This window comes from Fonsecaea nubica, assembly GCF_001646965.1.
Source record: "Fonsecaea nubica strain CBS 269.64 chromosome Unknown Scaff48, whole genome shotgun sequence".
NCBI lineage: Eukaryota > Fungi > Ascomycota > Eurotiomycetes > Chaetothyriales > Herpotrichiellaceae > Fonsecaea > Fonsecaea nubica.
The window spans coordinates 769-15,223 of NW_019173721.1; the positions used below are offsets into that span (position 1 = coordinate 769).

Below are 14,455 nucleotides of genomic sequence, written 5' to 3' on the forward strand. Positions count from 1 at the left end.
GGAATTGTTGCGTCATGCCCGGGGCTACTTTTGTCTTTGTGCTCGTCCTCGCCCTCTTCCTCGTCCCTCACACAGGGGATCCACATTTCGTCTCTTCCCCCGCCCCACAGCCCCGCCAGGGCCTTCCATGGCTTCCAGAGTCTTTCCTCACCGGGACTAGCTCTCCTCGTGATCGAGTCCCTCGCACCAAATGACCCACTCCATCGAATCTTGAATTATGATTCGCGAACCATCCGGGGCCTTGGACGACTTCGGTAGAAAGTCAGCCTGGGCAAACAACCCGACCTTGTTGCCTTTTTTTTCTCTTGCCTTTCGACACCAAAGAGTCCCCCAGCCTACCTGAGTCTGTTGGTGTTTTGGCTCTAACTTTTGACTTCTTCTTCTCTGAATCACGATGGGTGGTTGAGGAGGCGGTGCTCAGCGGTTCTGCCACCTTCCCACCCTTTCCCACTCCGTCAGCTCTCAAGCGCGTGCGAGACAGGGCTGCTTTTCTACTTTTCTCGCACGCTGTCACAAGTGGGCTGCGCTGTGTTTGACTCACACCGCACACCGTGTATTTTTGTTCCTCATCCATAACTCTGCTTACCCGAGTTTCGTCTGATTCCGACGTTTCTCCCAAACATTTCATTCAGCCTTGCCCAATTCCCTCAGTGCGTCGGATCCAATCAATATCCCTTTATTGTCCTTCGACAATGTTTGGCGTGCGAGTTTCACCCCTGCGAGGCGCAGCCGGACAGAACTGGGGGCATTTAGTTAGTCCCTCCCGTCTTCCGCCTCCGTCCCCATCGCCGTCACCGCGCAGACGACCAGAATCTCGCGTCTGTGTATTGGTAGACAAGGTCAAGTTTGTGGATTCCCTTGCCGGGCTTAGCCTCAAGTCCCGTGGCGGTACTTCCTGACCAACCGACGAATAGTTGACGGCCCGCCCTCCGTCATATCTCCCTGTCTCAATCCGAACCCAAGAATCCCATTGTTCCGCCATCTCGAAACCATGCTGCTTTCCTGCCCGGATGGAGTCTGCCCCGGCTGTCTGGCATCTGCGGCCAGCCGTCAGACTTGATACTGAAATGCCCCCATGTGTCCGCAAAACATTTCACAATTTCCATTTTGCAATCTTTTTCTGGCATTTCCCAAGAGACTTTGTCAATGCTTGCCTCCGATTGCCTATTGCCTCACTCGACCCATATGGACTTCCAGACGCCCCTATTCCACGTGGTCTCGTTGGCTGTTTGAAGTTTTGCCACCTACCTGTGCCCCTTCGGGAAATCTAGTATCGCCTTCGTTTCCGGCTGTCATCTTTCTCTCCACCTCCCTTCCCTTGACAAATGATACGCGGGACGATCCCTCTTGCACTGCTTTTGCGGAAGGGATTGTGGTCTCCAAGCTCGCTCCCCTACACGACCGACCCCTGTCGTTGTGCCTCTGGTTGCTTCACTTTTAGAGGCTCAGCGGGGGGGGAGGGGTGCTGCTTGGTGTTATAAAGAAAGGCGACGTCCTCGCCCGTTTTCCTTTTTCTTTTCACGCACACACAACAAAGCACGAACATATCTCACCACCATATCGTCAGCTCGACCGCGGACAGCCTCGCCAAACTTCCTCGCAGAAACTTAAATCTCAGCGCCTTCCAACCTCAACGATGGCCGGCCAAACTTTGAACACCACCACCACCAAGTACGCCAAGCATAGCACCATTGCCCTGACAAGTTCCCAGGGAACCAGCAAACCCAAGCCACCAAAGCCAATTGCCCGTAAGTCACCCCATGTACACCCTGGTGTGGGAGACGTCTTGGTGCTAACAAGTCGCAGCTTGGGGTGCACAGAAGCCCACAAGGTAATGGCCGCGGCCGGCTAGGTATGACAAGGCACAGGGGGAGAAGGAGGAAGAGGTACTTAGTCCATCTCATCGTCCAAAGCCACTGCTGACCGAGAAGCCAGTCTCTGTGATCCGACCCCTACCGATATACGACGGGGTTCCTCTTCCAACCCCCTGCCCCCCTGTCAGAGACATACCTTCCTAGCACTGCAACAATAAGGGCGGTCGACATGTATGGGTATTGGGCGTACGGACAAGGAGAAAAGGCTTTGGGACAACCCTGGGACAAGATATATGGGGGAGGCTATCATGGATGGGAAACGGAGAAGACGGAGCATTGGGGTTAATTATTGATTGATTATTATTGATGGGCGTCTGGCATGTTTCAAGGCTGCAGGTTGGGCGACCGGCTGTGACGTCATGCCATGTAACAACAATTCACCACATCATCAACACCATCAACATCACTACCACCACCACCACCATGGCTGTATTTTGGCTCGGCAATGTCGATGTTGGCCTACTCAATAGACTTGATAGACTTGCTATTAGATCCCCTTTTTCCAACAGATTTCTTCCACCCCTTCAAGGTTACCATGTTGCCATGTTGCCTGGCCCGTGAACAGCCACTGTCTTGTCTTTCTAAAACTCTAGATCATTTCATTTCAATGCGTTATCCTGATGTTATCCGATATCCTGCCCCTTATTTCATGTTCTCAATCACCTTCCAACATAACCGCCGCACATTCAGATACCGGATCGTATTCATGTCAAACTCGCCCGGCTCCAGCCTCTCGGGTTTCTCGCTCACTGCGACTTGGTCAGATCCGAGCCTCCAACGTGAGGGGCAAGCATCAAGCTTACCGTGCTCCTCAATCTCGTGCCGCAATTTGTTCTCCAACCCAAATGCTCGGGCGTGACGCTCACTAGGAGAATCCGGCTCGCCAGGTGCCGCCAGCGACCTGGAAGACGTTCTGCTCAGGGCGTATTTGTGGAAGGACAAAAGGAAGTCACACACTCTTTGCTCCATTTCTTCGATCTTGGCCTCGGCTTGTTCCTGGGAGTACCCCGTTTCTTCCTTCATCCCCGGCATTTGGGGAATCATAAAGATGCCAAATTGGGCTCGGCCAAGGTATATGACCAAAATGAAAAGCATGCACAAGACCAAATCCCTGCTACTCTGGGATGATTTCTGGCTAACAGCCATCTTGAACATCATATCGTGGAGACTTTTCAGGAGCTTCTCCGCAGCTTTCTCGGCTCCCGGGAGAAGCGTCGACTTCAGAAAGCGGTTGATCGTCTCTGGTATGACGTGCGCATACTGACCAGTACCAAATCGTCCTTTTGAGCTGAGATTGTCTTCGAGAGCCGGTATGGCCCCGGCTGGAACGACGAATCTGATTAGAAGGAGATACTCGAACCACAAAAGCCGCAGGGAATCCTTGAGGATGGAATGTTCCGCTATGTCGTCCCTGTAGTATCCGCCGATGAGGCGGAGAATTTTGCACTGGAAAGCTTCCTCCTCGTCCTCAAAGTATTCCTCTGTCCACGTAACGTATCGTTGGGTATCGTTCAATACTTGGTCAAATATCCCGATTAGTTTGCTTTGAATTTGCGCTACCGTCCTGTCGAATCCGCCGTCCCGAATGCACATGACGATTGGTGGATTCCAATTTTGATATCTGGCAAGCGTCTTTTCTCCGTTACAATCGTAAGATGTTTCGAATGCGTAGCGCGTCTCCCAACCTGGTTCTGGAGGCGAAAACTCCATAACCAAAACGTCTAAAGGGATTCCGATGTGCAGCTCCAACTGGAGCCAGAAAGGCCGATGGGAAAGAGAAATGGTGGTGCTTGCAAGATAGGGGCCTATATAACTTTTTCGTAGGCGGACCGTCAATTCATCTGTCTGGTCAGTGACTGTATACGGAATGGATGGGTGATCCTTACGGGGGAACAAGCTAACTTTGCACACATCCCAGTCGCAACGACTGGGAATACAGTACTTTGGGCACTTTCGTCGGTCTTTGGTGAAGCAGTTGTTACAAGGGCTCTTGCAATCACACTTTCAGGTGTTAGCTTCTCCCGACAGAAGATATGGATATGTCGACAAACCTTTTCCTTCATGATCACACACCGGAGACAAGCGCCCCGTTTCCGCACATCACGAGTCTCTTGTCTCTGGACCGGGTTAAGGGGCCTCGTCCGACCACCGCGGCCTCTTTCACGAATCGCGAGCGAGTGGCGATAATGTAGCACGGGAATCACCGGAGATCTTGGCCCCATATTGAAACATAGATTTTCTTGACGGAGTAGCTGTGTACTCCACGGTTGGTTCTGGCCAGGGAATCGCTGTTGCCCGGCTGGATCTGGATAATGAGATAGCTCGTCAACGGAAGCGCGAGGGTCGACGCCCACAACTGCAGCATCTGGTTGAGCGAGTCAGTAAATCATATGGATAGACATCTTGGAGTTATGAGATCTGACCTGTCATCGCGCGGGCTGCTTCCCACCTGTGGTCGGCAGCTAACGCTGCTGGGTTCAAGGGTTGGTTACCGGCATATTCGGCCGGATGGGATGTCGGCAGGCTGGCGCTTGGGCTGCGGGTGCCATCAGCATCTTGAGAGATCGTCGAAGCATATCCCAGAGCTGCAGTATAGCTTGTGCTTGTCGGGGTCGCCACACTACCGCGAGAAAGCGTAGACCGGGTACTCACGGGGCTGAGAGCATCTGTGGTCGATGGAGTATTGTGAGATTCGGCCACAACAAAGCCGTAGGGGCGAGGTTGTCCAGAATGCCAATGCGGCTGCAGTTCCGGGGTCGAAAACGGAGGTTGCGACAGTTGATTGTACTGGGGCTGCGTCGAGTACATGCCGAACTGACCAGGCCTTTGACTGGGCTGAATCCTTGGAGGTTCAAAGGTGCCTTGGAGGTGACCCGTCTGCCGCCGATACCGCCCCATTTGTTCTCAGCGTCAAGCGTTAATCAACCGTGTTTTCGGCTCCGACGGGGTGACAGCACGGATAGACGTCAGCCGCTGTTCGGGCTGATGAGAGGAACAATGCCTGACAATACAGCAACCGAGGAGTGATGGCTCGCAAATCGCGTGGGGAACCAAAGGAGGGGTGGGAAAGGGAAACAAAGACGACCAGGCGACGAGGCGACCGCAGGCGGAGTATATGAACAAATTCCAACGCAAACCGTGAGACTGACTTCGCGTTAGATGGAGTGAGTGCAGAGAGCACAGTGTAGTTCACTTGAGCCCCATCATCTGCTTTGGCTCGCTTTAGAATGCCAGCACGTTATCTCTGTCTGGGCAGCCAGCAAAACGAGGGGTATAGCGGTGGTATCATTGGAAGGCGGATGTCATTGCAGCAGCTACCCGATCAGAAGTCGGGTGCTGGACGTGGCGAGAAGGTGAATGCGCGAGAACGAAGCATAGAAGCACTTTGTGGTCTGCTGAATCGGGCGTTTGGTAGCAGGGCAGCAGTGCGACGACGGAGCAATCCAATCGGCTGTCTCACGCAGACAAAGCGCCTAACAGACCCAAATGTTCAATATGCAGACCCTTGTCACCGGTTGGAGATATCTTCCAACGAGATGCCAACTCTTCAGCCGCACCAAACCCGGTGTGTGCAAGCGTGGGTGGACAGCATGTCAGGTGCTGCCGAAGATGCCCGGCGGGACATCGCCCGCAGTAGATGCCCGACTAGGTTTGTCAAATGGCATTTTGGTGAGACGCTCATGGAGGTAAGCCAGGTGACCGAGCAGAAGGACCTTTGGCACGACATCAGCTCAAGCATCTGCTGGGAGGGAGAAGAAGACCAGTGGCTCATTTCCCACGCAACTCCAACCAGCTCGCATACACGAAGGGGTCATGGTTGCACGGCATCTTCAGGCGAGACAAGAGGAGATGACTGGGGACAGCATATATGTACATGTCGGTACGGCAGCTCTTGGTACTTTCCCTAGGCATTCGCTTAGTTGAAGGAACGACACATGAGACGAAAGACATTGAGCGGGAAGAAAAGGGAGGAAGAGGCTTTTAAGTAAAAATGTGACATACTGCCTGCGGCTTCATTCTTCCTGATGGCAACATTCTCGCCACTGGCTGGTTGCAGCGCCCATCAGCACTCAATGGGCTGGCCCGTCTACAGAGTACATCCAAATGCATGTTCAGGCAACAGTACAGGAATAGGACCCTTGAGATCAGGGCTAAAGTGCTCATTCCTCCGTCTCCTCCAGATGGAGAGTCTACCACTGCATCGGTCCAGCCACCGCGGCTCTCGACGAGTAGAACCGTTGTTAATGCATCAAATATCAAGCTCGTATCTGGGTGCGCTCCAGTGCCCACCCTGCCGCTATGCTCATATCGTGGATAAACACGCAAAGGTATTCCCTGCCTCGCATTTCAAACCGGTGTTACCGCCCCCTTTGATCAAACGCCATTGAAAGCCCGATGTCCAGGCATACCTGCCCAAAGCGACGTGCCGTAACCAGAATGCTCCTCGCGTTTCGACAGCTCCATCAAACAGTATACTTTGTTTTTGCCCGGGTGCTGCCTGCATGCGCAGCGTCGGTATGACCGCTGAACTCGAGTGAATCGTTGTCGGGGATCTGAAGCACTTGCTTGAACCTACCACCGATCTTCATCAGTGTGTCCTTGCCACCAGCCTTTCCCGTGGTGCGAGTCCATAATCCGATTCGGTAGAAGCTCTTTCGCACGTTGACAACCACGCCCATGATCTCGTTATCTCCGTCGTCTTCCAAAGTCTCACCAATCGCCGCCAGTTGCGTGTGTAGCCATAGTTCATCGATGTTGACGGCCTTCTTATCCTTGAACGTGTATGACCACTTGCCACCGTGCTTGTTCTGGGGATCTTCCCACTCGGGTCGTACCCCTCGCTTGAAGAGGTGATAGTCAGATTTGACGGCAAGGTCGGAGGTGGCTGTGATATTATTCTGTAGTCACGTTAGACGAGTCGTCGAAGTGCTCGGCGTGAACATACGTATACACCCCAGAATTCCTCGACTGTATCAAATGTGATCACCTCTTTCAGCAAATCGTTCCAATTGTCGCCTTTTGAGGAGGGCGGCTTGGTGAACTATTCACGTCGAGTCAGTCTAGAAGTGGATTAAGTGCACTGTTTCGACCTACCCAAAGACTCCAGGTGTTGAGAAGAGGGTGCTTGACGTTGAAGTTGTTGACATCGTGGAAGATGGTCTTGATATCGTCAGATGTCGAGGGCGCACCGTTTTCACTTGACACGGGGCCAGGAACTGGCTGGGGCATTTCGACCTCGGCCATGATGGAGAAAGTCGAGGACTCTGGATTTCAAGTCTGCAACCTAAGCGGCAGAAGAAAGAATCGATGCAAATGCACGACGAAGTGAAAGGCGCACGGAAGGAAGAGGGAAAAAGTCGAATGAACACCCGTTCGTGCCGTCGATAGGCTGTGGCAAAATTTGGTTGAATGCGAACACCCTTGACTGCAAGAGGAAAGGAGAAGTAGAATATGGCTGGGTAGGAGCAAGCGACTGCTCAAGTGACTTGTACAGAGTGCAAGAACACACGTCAAGATTCCGAGGCTGCTGTGGGTGAAGATTGAAACTGCTCTTCGGTGCTGCAGCCAGCGGCGCATGAATAAAATCCGCAGACTACGAATTCGGTTTAGCTTACATCGTGGCACAAATACAAACGTCCCGGTTGTTCTCGGCTCTCGATTGCTCTCTTCTATCAATTCTCTTCCTGAATTCTTCATTGTCCCTAGATGGTTTCCTTCTCTAATGTAGCTGGTGGACTCTGTTCGCAGATGCCATAGCTCGAGTCATGCTGTCAAGCTGTCTCAAAGGATGCCATAATACACAAGACTAACCAGCTCTTCCTCCCTCGCTATGCCAACCCTCATTTCGAGCTGTTGAGATAGCTCAAAAAACAGTTCCAGCCTAGACTCACAACATTCACGACCAGAACCCTATGCTCAAGAGGCACTAGCTTGAAATTCACAGCCTGGACTGCGGGCCATAGTGCCCAATTTGCCTTGAGCCCTGGAAGGTAGTTCTTGGCAAGTTTCTCCTTGGGGTCACTTCCTTCCAATACCGACATGGTCGAGAGGAAGAATGCAAGGTTGCAGGTCGCAAAGACGGTTTGGTCCGCGGCGACTCGCGCCAGTATTGTGACGTTGTGTGATTGGAAGTTGATACGCTTCTGCAGGAAGGCATACCACTTGGTGGCTGCTGGTCCGAATACAACTAAACCTTGTCAGCTCGTCCACAGTACACTGGCAATGTCTAACTCACAGCCGCCATATAAGCCCATTCGAGCTGTCCGAGTGGCGTCATGATTTCTCAATCCTTTTCGTTCCACGGCCTGCTGTGCAAGTGTGTCGCCGGCGGCAAAAAGCACCTTTATTGGTTAGCTGAATGAATCTCGGAGAGATTATTGGAGTCATGGTCATTACAGCAGTGGTAACGGACTGGGTCAACAGCGGCCGCTTTGCCAGCTTTGCTTGATACCTGGTTCAGGGTCAGTCGTTGACATTCAGCAAGGAGTTCTTGATAAGGCGAACCATCGTATCGGCATATTTCCTTCCTCCGCTATGATATACGACTTTGGTAGACAAGTCAGTGAATTAACATAGTATCGTCCCGTTAAGCTCCTCAACTTCGGTCAAGCTATGTGGAAGCAGATTGAAATATCAATCTTCGGGGAGGGCGATCTGGATTCCCAGGGTTTGCAAATGCGTCATTGGCCCTGGCGCCGGTGGCGGAGAGGCTGCCATCTCTGAAAGTCAATCCGCACATCCATATCCGGTTTAGCCCACAACCCCAAAACAAAATCTCTTGGCGTGAATTTGCGAATCTTCCAAAGTGCGGATTGACTGATTCCACCCAAAACTCACCAGAGACTTACCCTACAACTTGCGCCCCCCTTCCCGACAATCCGTACTCTGCGCAATTCTACAACATGGCTGACGCTCCCCGAGGACGCGGCGGTTTCGGTGATCGAGGTCGTGGAGATCGAGGCAGAGGTGACCGTGGGCGAGGACGACGAGGGCCGCGCCGCGGTGGTGCAAAGTCCGACGAGAAGGAATGGCAACCGGTGACCAAGCTGGGTCGTCTCGTCAAGGCAGGGAAGATTCAGAGCATGGAGCAGATCTACCTGCACTCCCTCCCCATCAAGGAGTACCAAATCGTTGACTGGTTCTTGCCCAAACTCAAGGACGAGGTGATGAAGGTGAGAAGTCACAATCCAAGGATGGGTGTTCTGGAGGGCAAGACCAAAAATGCCTCCAGGCAGATCGTTTCCTCTGTGTTTTACTGACGAGTCCGTCTTGATCTACAGATCAAACCCGTCCAGAAGCAGACCCGTGCCGGTCAACGTACCCGATTCAAGGCCATCGTGGTCATTGGCGACAGCGAAGGCCACGTCGGTCTCGGCATCAAAACCTCCAAGGAAGTCGCAACCGCCATTCGCGCCGCCATCATCATCGCCAAACTCTCCGTCCTTCCCATTCGACGAGGCTACTGGGGCACCAACCTCGGTGAGCCTCACTCCCTGCCCACCAAAGAATCCGGCAAGTGCGGTTCCGTTACTGTTCGATTGATCCCCGCTCCCCGAGGCACCGGTCTCGTCGCTTCACCCGCTGTCAAGAGATTGCTACAACTTGCCGGTGTGCAAGACGCCTACACTTCCTCGGCCGGCAGCACAAAGACCCTGGAGAACACTTTGAAGGCGACGTTCGTGGCAGTCAGCAACTCTTACGGATTCTTGACCCCCAATCTGTGGAAGGAGACCAAGCTCATCAGAAGTCCGTTGGAGGAGTATGGTGATGTCCTGAGAGAAGGCAAACGTTACTAGGGGTGCAGGAAACCTGAAGACGAACAGACAGATGATAGGGACCTGCTTCGGAAGTTTCCACTGGCAGACATGTGAGACAGCTTTGCATGGCGTACGGACAACAAGACCCGTCTGTACCTGAACAACAAAATACCATGATTCAAATGTTCTTCAAAGATTTGGCCCCTGGGCAGTGTATGTGCTCTCTATGTCGCTGGCGTCTCTTTCATCAGATGCTTTGTATGTTTGAGCTTCCCAGTGCAGAACCCCGCCCATTAAGTACTGAGGGAAGATGTCTGTAAGCGCAGCTTTTGTAACTTTTCGCCGATGCTACGACGAGCTCGTGGTATTACAGTAGATCCGCACACTCATCAAGCAACCAGTGAGAGTGATAATGTAGCGATCTTTGACCGTACACCTTAATCCTCCATGGCCATCTCTTCCATTGCCTTGACCGCGTTCTCCAGTTCTCGTATCCTCGGTCCGACCCGACTCTGAATCTCCTTGCTGACCTCTGGGCTCGTCTCCTTCAGCGCCTTTTGGAAAGCCTCCTGCAGCATCTTCAGTGCGTCCGCTGCCGCCTCTCTGTCATCGGCCGCATAGACCGTCTTCTTTTCCGTCTCTTCGGCCGCAATTTCGAACTCGTCTTTCGCGGTGGCGTAGAGCTCATTGAGATTTTCCATCACGGCATCGGCCGTGGGTGATTGCGCGTATCGGGAGGACGAGCTGTGGAAGGGCGCTAAAATTTGACGAGGCATTGAAATCCGTGAGGGCGGCATTGAGGGTAAGCCCCTGCCATTCTGGTTTGGTCGGAAAAGACAAGTCAATGTCCTCCATGGTTGAGGAGTTTTGAGTGAATAAAAAGAGTCCGTTGTCCGTCGAAGGGATCTCGAAGTAGCTGTACGAATCATGGTTGTTACTGTTGTTAATATAGACAGGGGCAGACTCGGCAAAGAGGAAGAAGATGGGAGATGTGGCTTGTCCGTAAACACAGGGCGTTCAAGGTTTGAACCAAGTCGGCGTTTGGCAGCCTGGTGGGCAGTATGCTAGCAGCGCATCTTGGTACAAACTACCTAGCGAGCTAGGTAGGGAGACACGAAGTTTGCACCTGGGTTGATGACGTCTGGTTGAAAATTGCAGCCACTCAGCGCCACTAATGGTTGCTCGCAGGTTTGAAAATCCGGGGAACCGAAACCTCGCTATTATCGTCGGGCGCCTCGTTCCTGCATTGGGATGGCAAGTCTGTAACTTTCCCTCCTACTCGCCTCTTCTTTCCAAGATTCCCGTGACAGGTACTTCGCCAGCTGAGAGTGCTAGGGCTAGGTTACTTACAGGCGGGCACCGATTGGAAAGCTTTGAGTTTGCTGCTTGTAACGGCATCCCCGTGACGTGATGTTTTGCTATGGTGGCGCCCCAGCTTGCCCTCCGAAATGACGTCCTGCTCAGATGCGTCTCCCTGGATACTTCACCCTGCCAATGAGGCCTATAAATTGGGTTCACAAGTCAAGTGTTGCCCAGACAAAATGTGGCTGCGTCATTCTTGCGCGACTCGAATTTCGTGAGAGAGCAGCTGCTCATTTGTACCGTGATACCCCTTCATCACCTTTCACATTCTTTCCTCCCATAGTTGTTGGTACCACATTTGCTCTGATTGCTCTCCCACGTTGCTTGCGAACCACCAGTAGCACCCTGATACTACCGCACGATGCTTGGAAGAACACCAGCCGCAGCTCTTCGCTCAGGGCGGGCACTGAGAGTTCGCCGACCGATCCAGGTGCCTTCGCAATCCCGAACCACGCGCTTCCAGTCTACAGCTCCAGCCAAACCTACTACCGATGCCTCATCATCTTCAAGTCAGGCTCTTCTGGGGGGTCTGGCCGGTGGCTCTTTTGCATTTGTCCTGGGATACATGTGGTATCAGTTCTCGGGTGCCAAAACTGCCATGAACACTATACACTCCACGAAGACTTACGTCGACGACACCTTCAAGAAGGCAACTCAGAACGCCCCGGAGCCTAATCAAGCCATCCAGTGGCTGAAGGAGACGGTACAAAGCTACACAAAAATGATTCCAGGGGCTTCAAAATATGTCGACTCCGCTTTCGAGGACGTGGACAAGGTCCGGGAAAAGCATGGAGACGAGGTAGACAAAATCGTCAACGACACCTACCGGAAGCTGAAGGACGTCACCAAGAAGGGATTCAGCATGGAAGCTGGTGTGCAAGCCTGGGAAATCATTGAAGATTGCTTCAAGCGCATTGGTAGTCTGGCAGCCAGCGCTGGGCAAGACATCCTGGATAACCATCCCCAATTAAAGAGTCAATTTGGGGGTAGGTTCGAGCAGCTGCAGCAGATGGGCGAGCAGTACGGTCCAGAAGCTAAGAAGGCAGTTGACGAGACCTGGAAGCAAATGCGTGACATTCTGGCTGGTGGTGTCAGCTTCTCGACAGTGCAGAAGCTTCAGGATCTGTTACAGGAGAAGTCACAACACCTGAAGAAGTACGGCGATCAAGCCTGGCAGAAGGGCATGGAGCAGGCCAAGCCACTTCTGGACAAGCAACCGCAAATAAAGAAGCTTATCGAGGAGAACAAGTCAAAGCTACTTCGTGGTGACCTGGGTCAACTGTGGCAGAAGGTTCAAGATGCGGCCCAGTCAGGAAACACAGACGATCTCCAAAAATTCGTGAAAGACCAAGTGGACAAAGTCTCTGAAAGCGCCGGTGGTGGCATCGAGCAGTTCCTTAACATGATGCCTGGTGGATCGGAGATTGGACCAAAGCTGCAACAGTTGCAGGAACTCAGTCAAAAGCATGGGCAGGAAGCAGAGAAGCTGGTCAGAAGTGCTATTGACGATGTGAAGAAGGTGTTGTCCCAGAAGGTTGAAGAAGGGCAGCAGCTGAAGGAGAAAGTCAAGTCTGAGACGTAAGTACCCAGACCAGTCTGCCAACGTGCAAGGAACGGCCGAATGAATGCAATGCTGCTTTCTCTGCTGCATTAAAGAAGCAAAAGTGAGCTCCAGACCATCATATTACCCTGGGTCTTTTAGGGTCTCCAAAAGCAAACTGCCTGCGCGCGACATTGTCAACTTGTACCTATGTATGTATATAGAAACATGCTAAGAGAGGAGTTGACGTCATAGGAGACGGAATTGAAGCGCCCTCAATATTGTAATCAACCTGGACTCCATGTACCGAGTACCTCATGTTCGCTGCTATTACCGCTGGTCAATGTCTTTTCCGCTCTGCTTCCTACCATAAACACAATTTAAGTCCATGTAAAAGGGAACACAAATTGAATGAGGAGGCTGCAGTCATTGTCGAAACAGATCATCTCACCCCATCGTGAGCCCCTCGCCCCTAATACGATCCACAGTCTCCCGCCTCTAATGGCTTCATCGACGGCAACAAGTACAGGAGCCCCTCCCGGCCGCCCTAACCCTAGCACTGTGGCCGAGCACCTAAAGGGATCTACGCAATCATGGCATGGGCAGATAACCCCAGACGGGCCATTTCCTCCACAGCAGGGCCGCTACCACCTGTACATTGGGCTGTTCTGCCCATTTGCGCACAGAGCAAACCTCGTCCGCCATCTCAAGGGCCTTACCGACCTCATAGATATCTCCGTTGTGAAGCCCTACCCGAAAGGAGACGAGCATGGGTGGCCTGGGTGGCAATTCCCGAAGTCCGATGACGAGTACCCAAATGCCACGGTCGATAAGCTGTTTGGAAGCCAGTATCTGCACGAGGTCTACTTCAAGGCTGACCCGGAGTACAAAGGACGATACTCCGTTCCGGCCCTGTGGGACAAGGAGACCGGAACAATCGTGAACAACGAAAGCCCCGAGTTGATGAGGAACTTGCAGGTGGCCTTTAACTCGCTTCTGCCGGAGGAATATGCGAGCGTCACTCTGTACCCGGAGCATCTGCGCGGTAAGATCGACGAGGTGGGTGACTGGATGCAGAGGGACTTGAACACCGGTGTGTACAAGGCCGGATTCGCACCAGACCAGGAAACGTATGACAAAAACGTGCCCGTTGTGTTTGCGGCCCTTAACAGATTGGAAAAGATGGTCGCGCAGAACGGCGGACCGTACATCCTGGGCAAAGACCTGACCGAGTTAGATATCAGGGCATATGCTACAATCGTCCGCTTCGATACCGTGTACGTGCAGCATTTCAAATGTAACCTAGGCACGATCCGGCACGACTACCCGCAGTTAAACAACTGGTTGAAGAACTTATACTGGAATGTCAAGGGATTCAGGGAGACGACGGACTTCAAGCACATCAAGGAGAACTACACCAAGAGCCATTGGGATATCAACCCCAAGGCCATCACGCCCATGGGCCCGTATCCCGATGTCGAAGAGGGGTTTGAGCCAGATGTCAGCAAGGTCAGGGTTGGTGGTGTCTCTATGCCCAAGGTGGTGGAGTTGGAAAAGCAGCTGCCGGGTTGAGGTGCAGCCAGTTTTGAAGGATGAAACCGACATGGGGAAGTTCTTGCTTGTCTGGACTCTTCCCACCGACGCGAGATGAGCCGTCACCTGTTGTTCTTGTGGAGTTGGCAAGTGATCGGCGGTGAGCCACGACATCTTCTTCCCAGTTGATCCTAACGAGTGTGGATTATCCGCCCGTCCCGTACATGGTAGACCACCATGTATTAACTCGTACGTGTACGAGTAGCAAGTCTATCAGCCTTGTCACTTCGTGGCCTCGTTCATGTTTCTTCGACTGGGTTCCGTGATGGCATCGATCATGCAGCGATTGGCGACAAATGCAGTATTATGTGGCCAATTTGCGCCGAATC

General features: G+C 52.7%; 7 protein-coding genes across 7 annotated transcripts; 3 read left to right on the forward strand and 4 right to left on the reverse strand.

Annotated features, from left to right (window-relative positions):
* Positions 1-2,516: 2,516 nt before the first annotated feature.
* AYO20_07074 (hypothetical protein) lies at positions 2,517-4,772 on the reverse strand (the record flags this gene model as incomplete). Its single annotated transcript, XM_022645361.1, has 4 exons — positions 2,517-2,623; positions 2,678-3,623; positions 3,926-4,239; positions 4,298-4,772. The coding sequence occupies 4 exons, from the start codon at positions 4,770-4,772 to the stop codon at positions 2,517-2,519; spliced, it is 1,842 nt and encodes a 613-aa protein (XP_022498579.1).
* Positions 4,773-6,337: 1,565 nt separating this feature from the next.
* AYO20_07075 (hypothetical protein) lies at positions 6,338-7,118 on the reverse strand (the record flags this gene model as incomplete). The annotated part of the gene is made up of 3 exons (XM_022645362.1): positions 6,338-6,772; positions 6,820-6,915; positions 6,969-7,118. 3 exons carry the CDS (start codon positions 7,116-7,118, stop codon positions 6,338-6,340), a joined length of 681 nt encoding a protein of 226 aa, XP_022498580.1.
* Positions 7,119-7,714: 596 nt separating this feature from the next.
* AYO20_07076 (hypothetical protein) lies at positions 7,715-8,392 on the reverse strand (the record flags this gene model as incomplete). The annotated part of the gene is made up of 4 exons (XM_022645363.1): positions 7,715-8,061; positions 8,110-8,215; positions 8,271-8,325; positions 8,379-8,392. The coding sequence occupies 4 exons, from the start codon at positions 8,390-8,392 to the stop codon at positions 7,715-7,717; spliced, it is 522 nt and encodes a 173-aa protein (XP_022498581.1).
* A 384-nt stretch (positions 8,393-8,776) lies between these two features.
* On the forward strand, positions 8,777-9,670 carry AYO20_07077 (40S ribosomal protein S2; the record flags this gene model as incomplete). The annotated part of the gene is made up of 2 exons (XM_022645364.1): positions 8,777-9,046; positions 9,155-9,670. The coding sequence occupies 2 exons, from the start codon at positions 8,777-8,779 to the stop codon at positions 9,668-9,670; spliced, it is 786 nt and encodes a 261-aa protein (XP_022498582.1).
* Positions 9,671-10,068: 398 nt separating this feature from the next.
* AYO20_07078 (hypothetical protein) lies at positions 10,069-10,407 on the reverse strand (the record flags this gene model as incomplete). Its single annotated transcript, XM_022645365.1, has 1 exon — positions 10,069-10,407. One exon carries the CDS (start codon positions 10,405-10,407, stop codon positions 10,069-10,071), a length of 339 nt encoding a protein of 112 aa, XP_022498583.1.
* A 947-nt stretch (positions 10,408-11,354) lies between these two features.
* AYO20_07079 (hypothetical protein) lies at positions 11,355-12,575 on the forward strand (the record flags this gene model as incomplete). Its single annotated transcript, XM_022645366.1, has 1 exon — positions 11,355-12,575. The coding sequence occupies one exon, from the start codon at positions 11,355-11,357 to the stop codon at positions 12,573-12,575; it is 1,221 nt and encodes a 406-aa protein (XP_022498584.1).
* A 459-nt stretch (positions 12,576-13,034) lies between these two features.
* AYO20_07080 (hypothetical protein) lies at positions 13,035-14,105 on the forward strand (the record flags this gene model as incomplete). The annotated part of the gene is made up of 1 exon (XM_022645367.1): positions 13,035-14,105. The coding sequence occupies one exon, from the start codon at positions 13,035-13,037 to the stop codon at positions 14,103-14,105; it is 1,071 nt and encodes a 356-aa protein (XP_022498585.1).
* Positions 14,106-14,455: the final 350 nt, after the last annotated feature.